General features: G+C 35.9%; 1 protein-coding gene across 1 annotated transcript in view; it reads left to right on the plus strand.

Moving 5' to 3' along the window:
- The window catches only part of Rrp15 (ribosomal RNA processing 15 homolog), a 60,559-nt gene that overhangs the window by 12,563 nt on the left and 32,481 nt on the right, over positions 1 to 15,515 (plus strand). The window contains exons 2-4 of the mRNA XM_046438436.2: positions 1,411 to 1,673; positions 4,063 to 4,160; positions 6,665 to 6,866. Of these exons, the coding sequence (XP_046294392.1) occupies positions 1,411 to 1,673; positions 4,063 to 4,160; positions 6,665 to 6,866 (563 nt within the window). The remainder of the gene's footprint in view (positions 1 to 1,410; positions 1,674 to 4,062; positions 4,161 to 6,664; positions 6,867 to 15,515) is intronic.

The raw sequence follows: 15,515 nt of genomic DNA on the forward strand, positions 1-15,515 counted from the left end.
TGCCTTTATTAGCTCTTCTTTTGCTTATTAAGAAGAATTCCAAGTTACTAAATTGTTGGTTGATTTTCTGTTTTGTAGTCTTTCCTATATTCCATGGGTTTCTAAAGAATAAAACAAAAGCTCTCCAGAGGGCCCTGGAGCATATAATTGTACTCACACTGCGCTGACTGCTTGTGGTGTGCTGCCTTTGTTAAAGTACATTTCATTTTAGAAGTGGAGAAAGGCTGCTAAGTTTAAAATATGCAGAGTTGCTGAGCAAGTTGATTTTTCTAGCAGAGCCACTGACTGTTGTCACTTCTGCCAGTCCCCTAACCCTAGCCATTTGAATCTTACATGATGAACTAATATGCTGGTAACGTTTATATACTTGATTAGATAGGTTTGGCATGATGAAATTAATAGTACACTTACAACTTTGTATTTTTAACTCAGAACTTGATATTTTTATTCAATCACTCACTAGTGCAATTGGATCTTTGGTATCTTGGTTACATCATTAGACAATTTTTTTCAAAAGTGTTAAAAACAAGTTTTATAATGTTATATCCAAATTCTTTAAAATGATATGAATCTGGACTTTAGTATTTATCTACATACAGTGCCGCAGTCCAGCTGCAGCAGAATAACCGGGGGGTGACGAATAACTTGTGTACGTTGATACAGCAGGAGTGGGAGCCGTTTATTGCAGGACAGGAGCAGTATTTATACATTCCACAGAGCTTATCTAATTAGCATAAACTAGATACATCAGTCAACCAATAAGGAATCTCTACACTTAATGGCTGGCTTTTGTTACTTCTCAAACCACTCCCTCTGGCATTTTGCCAGGCACCATCCAGACTTGTTTAGGAACTCTAACATTCCCCTGGCTGAATGCCAGGTGTTATTTTGACTTGTTTACAGACTCTAACAATACAGATTCAGAATTTTAAATATCTAGGCCAAGTCCCTTAGAGAAATTACTTTAATACTGTACCAGTTTTCTTAATATATTAAATTTGTGGTGTTATTTATTTTTAACATAATCTTTATTATTCTCTTTAAGTAGTTTGGTGGCATAGCTAAGGTTCATGTACTTGAGTACATCCTGCTCTGGCCTGATAATAGTAAAGTGGCAGAGGCTGTTGGATGATGGATTTGTTATTGCTACCTGGATCCTGGATCTTGAAGCCACTGTGACTTCACTGTCAGTGTGACTGGGCTAGGTGTTTGGGACTGATAGCATTTGGATAGAAGTACCTGCTATTCCCCGCTATTACTGCAGCTTTGGCACTCAGAACTAAGTCCCTTATTATAAGAGTAGAGGCAGGTGAAGCTTTATGAAGGGCCCAAGGAGTCTGGTCATAATCTTGGCAACCTCTGCTTATGTTTCTAAAATTTAATATTTTTTTTTTTTTTTTTTACTCTTAGGAAGCTATGAATCAGAAAAGGATTGTATGTCTGATGATGAAGCAATAGAAGCTGACAATGAGGATGATGTTGAACCCTGTGACAAAGAAGATGAAAATGCTGCAGAATCAAGTGCTGGGACTAATGTGGGCTGGGCAGATGCCATGGCTAAAATCCTTAACAAAAAAACTCCTAAAAGTAAACCCACCATTCTCATCAAAAACAAAGAGCTGGAAAAAGAAAAAGAGAAGTTAAAGCAAGAAAGACTAGAGAAAAGAAAACAGGTGTGTCTTACCAGTTGTCTTATGGATTAAATAACTGTCTAATCTAGTTCTTATCTGTACCATATTGTTCCTTGCAGTGTGTATGCAATTAATATTCTAGTTTTTAACTTGCTTTTTATGTGGGGGTGGATTCCCAAGGTTATTTTTAGAAACTTAGTTTCATTACTCCATTGAGCATGTTCACTTTTTTTTTATACCTTTTTTATTTTGTTTATGTGGTGCTGAGGATTGAACCCAGGACCTCACATGTGCTAGGTGAACACTCTACTACTGAGCCACAACTCCAGCCCTGAGCATGTTCACTTTTTAATCATCTAAGCCAAGCCATAGAAATATAAAGTCTGAAAATTTATCATTTTAAAATTAAGCATTTATATATGCAGTGACTCCAGGGTCTAAATATTTTATAAATTTTAGCCATCCGTATGCTGATATCATTAGGTTCTGAACTAATAGAAGCATATTAGTCTTTTGCTAAAAATATTTTATAATATGAATCTGTGAAAATTTCACAGTCTGGTTGGTTGAATTCTGAAAAGTGAATATTTCACTGTTAGATAAACTTGAGTTTATTCTGCTTTGGCTAAACCACTGATGATAGAAGTTATACAAAGTTATTAAAGACCAAAAGTTGGACATAAATTTGCTGTTCTATACTATTAAAAAGAAACAGTGGTAAAGTTTCTATATTCCTGGTACTTGTATCCATGTATAAAATATTTGATTACTGAAATAAGTATTATTTTATAATGAAATAAAAATAATTTTGTATAATTGTTTTGGCAGTATAGAAGTACTGACTTCCAAGAAGAACTTTCTAGGTAGAAATGAACAAAAAACAGATTTTGAATTGGTGTGTATGTCCTTTTATTTTTGACATCCCCTCACCTTGTTTCAAGATGAATGTTTTCTTTGTTCTTATTGCTGGTTGCTCTGTGTGAAAGGCTATATAAAAGTGGAACTTTTCAAGCATTGCTCTTTAAAACAACTCACAATGTGGGTTCTTATATTAATTCAATAGTTTCATTATAATTGAGCATACATTTTGTCTCTAAATTTTACAAATAGCTCAATAGCTTTTTAACTAGCAATTTGAATATTTGTTTATTCTCTGGCAAAAGCTAGAAGAAGCTTTAATGATATCAGAATCTTTAATCATCTCTAGTCTCAAAGTTCTATTGAGGTGGAGAACAGAATATTGAAGCCAAGAAGAATGAATTTATGACTACTCTAAGTTACAGCTTTGAGTGCTAGGGATGGTACTGTGTCCACATAATGCATGGGCAACACTTGATACCAGAAACACAGCATAGCATCTACAGTGCTCTTTGAAAAGCATTTTTATAGTGGAGTCTATATAAATTATCATAAATATTTTTTTCTTGTTTATCCGATAGTGAGTTTCATGACTATTAGATGTATTATCTGATTTTGAGAAGAATATTTTTTTAGAAAAGAAAAAGATGGATCTTTATAGTGAGAGTAGGAATTTGGTTAACTGTTGGACATTTTCTTTAGCATAAAATAAGAGATAAAGTGAGAAAAGGAAGAAATAAAAGGAAATATTTTTTCCACTTTATTACTGGATAATATTTTATCCACTTTATATGGATGCTTTTGATGCTTGGTAGATTTTAGGTGGTTAGTTCTTACCAGCGTATTTGTTCTTTGGTTAAATGTTGGACTGAGAAAGAGACCTGAGTAGTATCCTGGGACCAGTATACTACTGAAAGACTATGTTGAACTAGATCATGTTGTGTGTAGGACTTTCTTACTTCTCAGCCCCTCTCCTATTTTTGCATAATAGCAGAGAATCAAATTGCTATGTTTTAACTGATGGGCCATATCTGGCATGAATATTAGTCAATGTGCTGCAAGAGGAGAAACAGATTTAAATTATTTTGTACAGAGAATAGTAGTCACTAAATGAATATCTATGTAAATATGATATTCTTTAAAAAGCTGAAATACATTTTTATTCTGTCAAAGAATTCACTTTCTGAAAGTAAAGAGAAACAGTGCTTAAACTTGAAGTTAGTATGGAGTCTTCCTTTCGCTTCCGTCTGATGATCTGTTGATGGCAGATCAGGCATGTGGCTCTTTTACACACTACCTTGTACTGCCTGGCTGAACATACTGGCAGTGCTCCAGACCCCTGCTGTCAGGAAACCTGACAGAAACTCACTTTGTGCCTCTCACATGACATGCTGAGTGCTAACCACAGTTTCTTTGAGCTGAACCCCTAAACTTGTGGTTTTTTAAAAGTCTCTATGACAACCTAAGCCAGAATGATTTATTACCTTTGTCCTTTCACAGAGTATCATATCAAAGTTTGCTGCACTTTCAAAAATGCTTAATATTCTTTCACATAACAATATTTATAACACAGCTTGATAAGAAGCGGGAGTGGGAAATGATGTGCAGAGTAAAGCCAGATGTCGTCAGAGACAAAGAAACAGAGAGAAATCTTCAGAGAATTGCAACAAGGTAAGACAGAGTTTTTGCCCTTTAAAAATAAGTAGACTAAAATTTTGATCAGACTTGATTCTTAAGCTCTGCCTTCTCAAGCCAAGTGATATTTATCTAAGTCTCCTGTTAAACACTAAATTCAACCAAAGATTTTGGAGATCTTTTAAAAGCAGGAATATAATGTGTTAAGTGTATATTTAGTATGAACCTATTTCAGATCATCTTGTTTTTGTAGTCATGAGAACAGTGTACAACATTAAGAAGTAAAACTTCTTAATGCATTTCTGTTATGATGGTTATCTAAATTTATGGTACTTGATAATTATTTTTGTTATCTTGCATTATGTTTATGGGACAATACATTGCAAATGATGGCAGTTTCATGCTATTCTTATACTCTACTTTTTTTTTTATTATTGGCACCAAATATTTGGTGACCTCCCTGTCCAAAGGTAAATGGGATATGGTGGCTGTGGGTGGTCCTTACCCTCTTAAGTGTAGAATTTATAGTCTTTTTGAGAATAGAGGCATGTACTGTGTGCTGGGAACATTCATAGGCAATTGTCTAGGTTAGATGGGAAGGCTTCACAGAGAAGATAACATTTGGATTGGTACTTAAAGAATGTACTTAGTGAATTTATTTTAAAATCTTAGTTACCCACATTATTTCTGGTCATTTTTTGATCTATTAAGGTGTTATATAGTGAAATGGTTATGTATAGTGATTTAGGGCATGGATGATAGGACCAGACTGTTAGGTTCAAATTCCATTATTGAATTGTACTTGCTCTGTGTACTTGGGCATACCATACTGCTTCAGTATATCTGTTAAAAGAGGCTACTTACCCAGCATATAGAGTTTTTTTCTGAGAATTAAATGTAAGAATAAATATAAAGAACTAAGGGAAATTAGGGTCATCCTATGAGAGTGAATGCTTCCTTAAATTTGTACCAAGCACCTCTTTTGTTTGATACTGGTCATGGCCCTGCTGAAGGAGATGGCATTTGACTTTCTTTTTTAAAGATAATCAGCTAGACTATTAAATTTTTGAGCTGCTGGTAAAAGGCAAGAGAATTTTGGGTCAGGGACAAAAGACTTCATTACTCATGATAAAAGCAGTAGCCAGAGCTTCACATTCTCACTTGTTCCCTTTGTCCTACAGGGACAGTGCAGGTGCCATAGATGGCTGCCTGTACATATACTGCATTGCATTACAGGAGAGGAACACTGTGCTAGGGAATCTATTGCTCTTATAATGATTATTAATTAGCTGTTTATGTGGAGCGACATTACTTCAACTGTCAAGGTCATTTATTTCAAACACAACCCTGAGAAATGTCCTGGGTAAAGAGCAGTCAGGGCCTTTCACTCTTGACAAACTCTGCAAGAAAGTGCAGGGATGCTTGAGCCCATGGCAGATTGCCTCTTCTAAGAATTACTATCGAAAGAGAGTGAATAGATTATAGAATTTCAGAACTGGAATGGATCTTAATGGTCTAAATCATTGCTGTCCAGTAGAAATATAATGTGAACCACATGTATAATTTAAAAATTTCCTCAGCCTTATTGAAAAAAGTAAAACAAAATATATATAAAAAGTAAAACAATAATATATAACCCAATATATTCAATATATAACCCAATATATTCAATATATAACCCAGTATATTAAAAATATTTCAACATGTAATTGGTATAAAATGGTTATTTATGAGATTTTGAATTTCTTTTTCATGTTGAGTCATAGAATTCTGGAATGTATTTTACATTTGCACAATGCATCAGTTCAGATCAGTCATCTTTCAAATGCTCAAATATCACATGTGGATTGTGCTTCTGTATGGGATACTGTTTTTAATCTTCAGAATTCATCTTTGAATGAACTTTCAAACTTTTAAAATAAATATCTTTAAAAGTGGGATTTTTTGGGGGCGGGGAGGTGCTGAGGATTGTACCCAGGGCCTCATACATTCTACCCAAGCACTCTACCACTGAGCTGTGCTCCTAGCTCTAAACATAGGATTTAAAATTCATTTTGTAATACAAGAGTTGCAGATAATATAGTTGAATAAACAGGTATGTTTTTAATATACAGATGAAATTATGATGCAGCAAGTCTTTTCTAGAATCACATGCTTAAAGACTGTGCTCTTTCATTCCACCATAAATGCCTTCACTTATTGTGTATGTTTTGAGAAATAAGCTTTTGTTTTAAAAGTAACTTGTTTCTTATTGTACGACAGTTGACTTAGAAAAACCAAAGCTGTGAAAAATAAAAATCCTATACAATTTATATATATTTATTCTCTAGTCAGAAATTTATATTTGTTAACAGAAATGTATGTCCGTTTTTCAGATGTATTTAACCATTCATTTATTTATTTATTTTTTCATTGAGTGCCTAATAAGTACTTGCCCCCTTTTTTAGGCAGTGAAATATACTGTTTCTTCTTTGTAGAGTTTGTATTCTAGTGTAATTGTTATTTAACTACATTGTTCTGGTCACAATTATATTCTTCAGGGGTGTGGTGCAGTTATTTAATGCTGTTCAGAAACATCAAAAGAATGTTGATGAAAAGATTAAAGAAGCAGGAGGCTCTATTAGAAAGCGCACTAAGTTGATATCATCTGTTTCCAAGAAAGATTTTATTAGTGTTCTAAGAGGAATGGATGGGAGTACAAATGAAAAAAGTTCATCTGGGAAGAACCCAAAAGCCAAACAGGTAAGACATTTATATAAGATTCAGTGCATCACTTTTTTGTTTTTAAATAAAGAAGTTAGAAATGGGAAAACTGATAAACACACATAGACACAATAGAATCAGTTTCTTTTAGATTTTATTAAAATTCTTACATGTATATGGCTCAGTTTGAAAGTTTGGATTCTTTAGCTTCTTGAAGATTTACTCCTTATGGAAGTTACCTATTATAGGTCTCATCCCTGCCATTTGAACTCAGAAGTGAAATAGATTCATGTAAATTGGTTAGAGATGGAGATTGCATCTCTTCTATCTGAAATCCATTTTTGCTTCAGAATGTATAACCTAGGTGAGGATGACAACTTCAATTTGTGACTTTTATCCACAGATTAATTATGATGGTGTATAACCTCTAAAATAGGAAGAGTCAGAGTTGTAGGAAATAATGGTAGAAAGTCCCTTCTATTGAGGTAGCTTTGGTAATTCCCATCCTATTCAGAGATTAAGATTATAAATGTTTTCCATGATTTGGCTTGATAAAGTTTGCTTTTCCAACCCTTTGACCTGTGAATCTCAGTAGTTCTCCTTTTAATTTCCTAGATAAAAGGTTCTGAAATATGCTTTGATCTCATGAAGGCTAATTTAAAAAAAATTAAAGCAAAGTACTTAGATATATTTGATGGCTTGATTTATGTGGCCACCAATATGTACTTTATTCAATCGGAATAAGAATTTCTGTCATGAATGTTTTTGCATGTATGTGTTTTAGAAAAACAGATGACCTTGGCAAGAAAAATATTTAGGAATTTTATGCCAGCCTAGGGTTGAAGTATTTTCAGGTTCTTTGATTAAATGTTGTCATTTCTCCTAATTTATTTTTTACTTTTCATTTTTCGATTAATACATAATTATGCATGTTTATGAGGTTCAGTGTGATGTTTTGAGTCATGTACATTGGGTTATGATCAAGTCAGTAATTTACATGTTTATCACCTTAAACCTTTTATCATATTTTTAGTGAGTATATTCAGAGTCCTCTCTCTTGTTTTGCTTTTAAAGCAAAAATTTATATTTGAGATCATTGTGCCATGGAACACTAGAATTTATACCTCCTGTCTAACTGTACTGTTGTACCTATTGACCAGTCTTTCCCCTTATCTCTCTTATTTGCCCTAGTCCCTGATACGTACACTCTATTTCAGCTTCTATGAAATCAACTTTTTAAGATTCCTCATGAGTGGGATCATGTGTGTTTATTTTTCTTTGACATGAAGTTATGTGAAATAACTCCATGGCTACCCATGTTGTAACCAGTGACAGGATTTAAAAAGATTACTGATATATTAGAATTATACACGATAGTGGGTTTCATTGTAGCATGTATTTGTACATGCATATACCATTTGGTCAATTTCTTTTTTTTTTTTTTATTGGTTGTTCAAAACATTACAAAGTTCATGATATATCATCTTTCATACATTAGACTCAATTGGGTTATGAACTCCCATTTTTACCCCAAATACAAACTGCAGAATCACATCAGTTACACACTCACGTTTTTACATAATGGCATATTAGTGACTGTTGTATTCTGCTACCTTTCCTATCCCCTACTATCCCCCCTCCCCTCTCCTCCCATCTTCCCTCTCTACCTCATCTGCTGTTGTTCAATTCTCTCCCTTGTTTCCCCCCCTTTCCCCTCACAACCTCTTATATGTAATTTTGTGTAACATTGAGGGTCTCCTACCATTTCCATATGCTTTCCCTTCTCTCTCCCTTTCTCTCCCCCCACTCGTCTCTGTTTAGTGTTAATCTTTTCCTCATGCTCTTCCTCCCTGTTCTGTTCTTAGTTGCTCTCTTTATATCAAAGAAGACATTTGGCATTTGTTTTTTAAGGATTGGCTAGCTTCGCTTAGCATAATCTGTTCTAATGCCATCCATTTCCCTGCAAATTCTATGATTATGTCATTTTTTATTGCTGCGTAATACTCCATTGTGTATAGATGCCACATTTTTTTTATCCATTCATCTATTGAAGGGCATCTAGGTTGGTTCCACAGTCTAGCTATTGTGAATTGTGCCGCTATAATCATTGATGTGGTAGTATCCCTATAGTGCGCTCTTTTAAGATCCTCAGGGAATAGTCCGAGAAGGGCGATAGCTGGGTCAAATGGTGGATCCATTCCCAGCTTTCCCAGGAATCTCCATACTGCTTTCCAAATTGGCCTCACCAATTTGCAGTCCCACCAGCAGTGTACAAGTGTACACTTTTTCCCACATCCTCGCCAACACTTATTGTTGTTTGACTTCATAATGGCTGCCAATCTTACTGGAGTGAGATGGTATCTTAGGGTGGTTTTGATTTGCATTTCTCTGACTGCTAGAGATGGTGAGCATTTTTTCATGTACTTGTTGATTGATTGTATGTCCTCCTCTGTGAAGTGTCTGTTCAGGTCCTTGGCCCATTTGTTGATTGGGTTATTTGTTATCTTATTGTTTAATTTTTTGAGTTCTTTGTATATTCTGGATATTAGGGCTCTATCTGAAGTGTGAGGGGTAAAAATTTGTTCCCAGGATGTAGGCTCTCTATTTACCTCTCTTATTGTTTCTCTTGCTAAGAAAAAACTTTTTAGTTTAAGTAAGTCCCATTTGTTTATTCTTGTTATTAACTCTTGGGCTATGGGCGTCCTATTAAGGAATTTGGAGCCCGACCCCACAGTATGTAGATCATAGCCAACTTTTTCTTCTATCAGATGCAGTGTCTCTGATTTGATATCTAGCTCCTTGATCCATTTTGAGTTAACTTTTGTGCATGGCGAGAGAAAGGGATTCAGTTTCATTTTGTTGCATATGGATTTCCAGTTTTCCCAGCACCATTTGTTGAAGATGCTGTCCTTCCTCCATTGCATGCTTTTATCCCCTTTATCAAATATAAGAAAGTTTTACTTTCGTGGATTGGTTTCTGTGTCCTCTATCCTGTACCATTGGTTCACCTGCCTGTTTTGGTACCAGTACCACGCTGTTTTTGTTACTATTGCTTGTAGTATAGTTTGAACTCTGGTATCACTATACCTCCAGATTCACACTTCCTGCTTAGAATTGCTTTTGCTATTCTGGGTCTTTTGTTTTTCCATATGAATTTCATGATTGCTTTATCTATTTCTACAAGAAATGCCATTGGGATTTTGATTGGCATCGCATTAAACCTGTAGAGAACTTTGGGTAATATCGCCATTTTGATGATGTTAGTTCTGCCTATCCATGAACAGGGTACATTTTTCCATCTTCTAAGATCTTCTTCTATCTCTCTCTTTAGGGTTCTGTAGTTTTCATTGTATAAGTCTTTCACCTCTTTTGTTAGGTTGATTCCCAAGTATCTTATTTTCTTTGAGGATATTGTGAATGGAGTGGTTTTCCTCATTTCCATTTCAGAAGTTTTGTTGCTGATATACAGGAATGCCTTTGATTTATGTGTGTTGGTTTTATATCCTGCCACTTTGCTGAATTCATTTATTAACTCTAGCAGTTTATTTGTAGACCCTTTTGGGTCTGTTAAATATATTATCATGTCATCCGCAAATAGCGATAATTTAAGTTCTTCTTTTCCTATTTTTATGCCTTTAATTTCTTTTGTCTCTCTAATTGCTCTGGCTAGTATTTCAAGAACTAAATTGAATAGAAGTGGTGATAGAGGGCATCCCTGTCTTGTTCCAGATTTTAAAGGGAATGCCTTCAGTTTTTCTCCATTTAGGATGATAGCCTGAGGTTTAGCATATATAGCTTTTACCATGTTGAGGTAAGTTCCTGTTATCCCTAGTTTTTCTAGTGTTTTGAACATAAAGGGATGCTGTACTTTGTCGAATGCTTTTTCTGCATCTATTGAGATGATCATATGGTTCTTGTCTTTAAGTCTGTTGATGTGGTGAATAGCATTTATTGATTTCCGTATATTGAACCAGCCTTGCATCCCAGGGATGAATCCTACTTGATCATGATGCACAATTTTTTTGATATGCCTTTGTATTCGATTCGCCAGGATTTTATTGAGAATTTTTGCATCCAAGTTCATTAGAGATATTGGTCTGTAGTTTTCTTTCTTTGAAATGTCTTTGTCTGGTTTCGGGATCAGGGTGATGTTGGCCTCGTAGAATGAATTTGGAAGAACTCCTTCTTTTTCTATTTCTTGAAATAGCTTGAAAAGTATTGGTATTAATTCTTCTTTGAAGGTTTTGTAGAACTCCGCTGTATACCCATCAGGTCCAGGGCTTTTTTTGGTTGGTAGTCTTTTGATGGCTTCTTCTATTTCTTCCTTTGTTATTGGTCTGTTTAAATTGTGTGTGTCATCCTGACTCAATCTGGGCAGATTGTATGACTTAAGAAATTTATCGATATCTTCATTATCTTCTATTTTATTGGAATATAGGGTTTCAAAATACTTTCTAATTATCTTCTGTATTTCTGTAGTGTCTGTTGTGATATTGCCTTTTTCATCCTGTATGTTAGTAATTTGAGTTCTCCTCTTCGTTAGCATGGCTAAGGGCCTGTGGATCTTATTTATTTTTTCAAAGAACCAACTTTTAGTTTTTACAATTTTTTCAATGGTTTTTTTTGTTGTTTCAATTTCGTTGATTTCTGCTCTAATTTTAATTATTTCTTGTCTTCTACTACATTTGCTGTTGTTTTGCTCTTCCTTTTCTAGGTTTTTGAGGTGTAGTGTGAGTTCATTTATTTGTTGGTTTTTTCTTTTTTTGAGGAAAGAACTCCAAGAAATGAATTTCCCTCTTAAAACTGCTTTCATTGTGTCCCATAGATTCCGGTATGTTGTGTCTGTATTGTCATTTGTCTCTAAGAATTTTTTTATCTCCTTCTTTATGTCTTCTGTAACCCATTGATCATTCAGTAACATATTGTTCATTTTCCATGTGATGTAGGATTTTTCCTTCCTTCTTTTATCATTGATTTCCAGTTTCATTCCATTATGATCAGATATGGTGCATGGTATTATCTCCACGTCTTTATATTTACTAAGAGTTGCCCTGTGGCATAATATATGGTCTATCTTTGAGTAGGATCCATGTGCTGCTGAGAAGAACGTCTATCCACTTGATGATGGTTGATATATTCTATATATGTCGGTTAAGTCTAGGTTATTGATTGTGCTATTGAGTTCTATAGTTTATTTATTCAGCTTTTGTCTAGAGGATCTGTCTAATGGCGAGAGCGGTGTGTTGAAGTCACCCATAATTATTGTGTTGTAGTCTATTTGACTCTTGAACTTGAGGAGAGTTTGTTTTATGAACGTTGCAGCACCATTGTTTGGTGCATACAAATTGATAATTGTTATGTCTTGTTGGTGGGTGGTTCCTTTTAACAGTATATAGTGTCCTTCTTTTTCCCTTTTGATTAACTTAGGTTTGATGTTGATTTTATTCCATATGAGTATGGCCACTCCTGCTTGCTTCCGAGGGCCATGTGAGTGGTATGATTTTTCCCAACCTTTTACCTTCAGCCTGTGTAGGTCTTTTCCTATCATATGAGTCTCCTGAAGGCAGCATATTGTTGGATGTGTTTTTTTGATCCAGTTTACTAGCCTATGTCTCTTGATTGGTGAGTTTAGGCCATTAACATTTAAGGTTACAATTGAAATATGATTTGTACTTCAAGTCATGTTTATTTATTTATTTATTTTACTTTAGCTAGTTTTTATTTTTTGGTTATTTTCCTCCCCCTTTACTGAGATACCTCCCGCTGTTAGTTTTGGGCACTATTTTTCAATTCCTCTTCTTGTAGTATTTTGCTCAAAATGCTTTGCAGTGCTGGTTTTCTGGCTGCGAATTCTTTTAGCTTTTGTTTATCGTGGAAGATTTTAATTTCATTGTCAAATCTGAAGCTTAATTTTGCTGAATACAGTATTCTTGGTTGGAATCCATTATTTTTCAACGTTTGAAATACATTGTTCCAGGATCTTCTCGCTTTCAAAGTCTGTGATAAAAAATCAGTCGTTAACCTAATTGGTTTACCCCTGAATGTAATCTGCCTCCTTTCTCTCGTAGCTTTTAATATTCTCTCCTTGTTCTGTATGTTGGCTATCTTCATAATTATATGTCTTGGAGTTGGTCTATTACGGTTTTGAATGTTTGGGGTCCTGTAGGCTTCCAGGATTTGTCAATCCATTCCATCTTTTATCTCTGGGAAGTTTTCTAGAATTATTTCATTTAATAGGTTGTCCATTCCTTTGCTTTGATTCTCTATGCCTTCTTCTATCCCGATGACTCTCAAATTTGGTTTTTTTATGACATCCCATATCTCTTGAATAGATTGCTCGTGGGATTTAAGTATCTTTTCTGTGTTGACTATATTCTTTTCAAGTTGATAAACTTTGTCTTCATTATCTGATGTTCTGACTTCTACTTGATCTAGTCTATTTGTAATATTCTCGTTTGAGTTTTTAATTTGGTTTATAGTTTCCTGCATTTCTAGGATTACTGTTTGATTTTCTTTTAAGATCTCTATCTCCTGGTAAAGCTCGTTCTTTGCCATTTGAATTTGTTTGTTTTATTCGTTTTCAAAATATACTTTTATTGCTTGGACTTGCTGTCTCATGTCTTCTCTAATATTCCTTTCCATCTGAGTTAGGTATGCTTTGAGTTCTTTCCCTAACCATGTTTCTGATGCTTCTAGGTCGTCCTGTAGATTTACGTTGTCCTGCATTGTTTGTACTCCTTTTTCCCCTTGTTTTTTCATGATGTTCATGTTACTTTCCAGCTCTATTTGATTGCTGCGTTTCTGCTGTCTTCTATAGATTTGTTTTGGTTTTGTATATCTCTGTTGTCTCTCCTTTGTTGTCTCTCCTGCTAAAGTGGATTCCGCTGGGAAGGAATTCCGACCACCGAGCTCCAGTGATGTCACCTCTCTGCTATGGTGGGCCCCAGGTTCCTTGCTGGGGTGTCCGAATGGGGGGGTGGGACTGGACTGTCTCTGGTTGGTTTCAGCTCCCGGTTGCCGGCAGGCGGTCTCCAGCCGCCCAGTCGCGCGGACAAGGGTGGGCTCTCGCTGGCAGGCGTGCAGTCTCCAGTCGCGAGGGCCTGGCCTCTAGTCCCCTGGTTTCTCCTGTTAGTCCTGGTTTCTCCTGCTAGACCAGATTTCCCCTGAGTGATGCCTCTCGGCAGTTCAAACTGTACTTTGGGCCTGCCGTTTGTTGAGTGTGGAGGGTGGCTATTGGGAACCTCAGCACTCTATTGTTTTGATTTTTTCCGCTTGCCCCTCCCCCAGCGCTGGCAAGACAGGTTTCCTTTTCGCTGCTGATGGGAGGGGGAGTTGAAGGTCAGGTGTCTCTAGCTTTCCCCGCATCTTTATGCAGGCTTGTTCTGATAATCCCTCCCCCGGCAAGCCTAGGTGAGATTTTATGCGAATTCCCCGATGTATGGGAGATGAGCTGAGTAACACGCACTTGTTTTATTGTTGCAATCTGTCGGAGAGTGGCGGTGGTTACTTCAGCTCTCCAAGATGGTGGCCGCTGGTTTCCTTGGTGGAGTTTCCATTGTGGGGGATAGAACTGTACTGTTTCCTTCCCCGTCTGAAATCCCGAACTCAACCCGGGGTTCAGTGAGGGCTCAGCCAGCAGGATTCCACAGAACCCACAGCAATGTTTCTCTCTGCTTGCTGGCCGCTTCTCGGTGGCGCCCCGCCGTCTGTAGCCATGGGGTGGGCACACACCTGTTTTATGGTTGTAATCTGTCAGAGAGTTCATTTGGTCAGTTTCATTCCCTGTCACCTCTCCCATCCTCTCCCCATCTTCTCCCCTCCTCCTTCCCTTGGTTCCCTTTTTTCCTACCAGTTTCCCTCCTATTTTCATGAGATTATCCTTATCGTCTCTCCATTTCCTATCCAGCTTCCACATATGAGAGAAAACGTAAGACCCTTGCCTTTCTGAATCTGGGTTATCCACTTAATGTAATGCCGTCACGTTTCATCCATTTTCCTGCAAATAACATATTTTTGTTCTTCACGACTGAAAAAAACTCCATTGTATATACCACATTTCCTTTATTCATTTATCTGTTAAGAACACTGAGGCTGGATCCATAATTTGAGTATTGCAAGTTGTGCTATTATAAACGTGTATACAAATATCACAGTTGTATGCTGACTCTAATTCTTTATGGCTGAGTAATATTCCATATTTTTATTCATTCATTTATCTGTTAATAAGCATTCAGATTGATTCCATATCCTGGTGTTTTGACTAGTGTTGCAGTAAACATAGGAATGCAGGTATTTTCTTCAAACATACTGATTTTATTTCCTATAGGTATATACTCCGCACTGGGATTGCTTGAATTGTATGGTAGCTTTTTGAGGAACACTATACTATTAGAATGCCTTTTACCAAAAATATATAAAATAAATGCTGATGAGGATGCAGAGAAAAGGGAACTCTCACATCCTGTTGGTGGGAAAGTAAATTATTATAGACATTATGAAAGACTTTTTGTATGGTCTTAATTTTGATTGAATGTTTCTTATCTCTCTCTCTCTTGATATCATAGGACCTAAATTGTATACTTATGTAAAATGGCTCTCATTAGTGCTATTACTTTAAAGTATCTGTCAGAGGTAATTTTATAAACACATGGATGCTATATGTAGGGAATTATTGTAAAGATTTGTGAA

Source organism: Marmota monax, unplaced genomic scaffold (assembly GCF_021218885.2).
Source record: "Marmota monax isolate L192 unplaced genomic scaffold, Marmota_monax_Labrador192_F-V1.1 WCK01_AAM20220418_F8-fsc00118, whole genome shotgun sequence".
NCBI classification, from domain to species: domain Eukaryota; kingdom Metazoa; phylum Chordata; class Mammalia; order Rodentia; family Sciuridae; genus Marmota; species Marmota monax.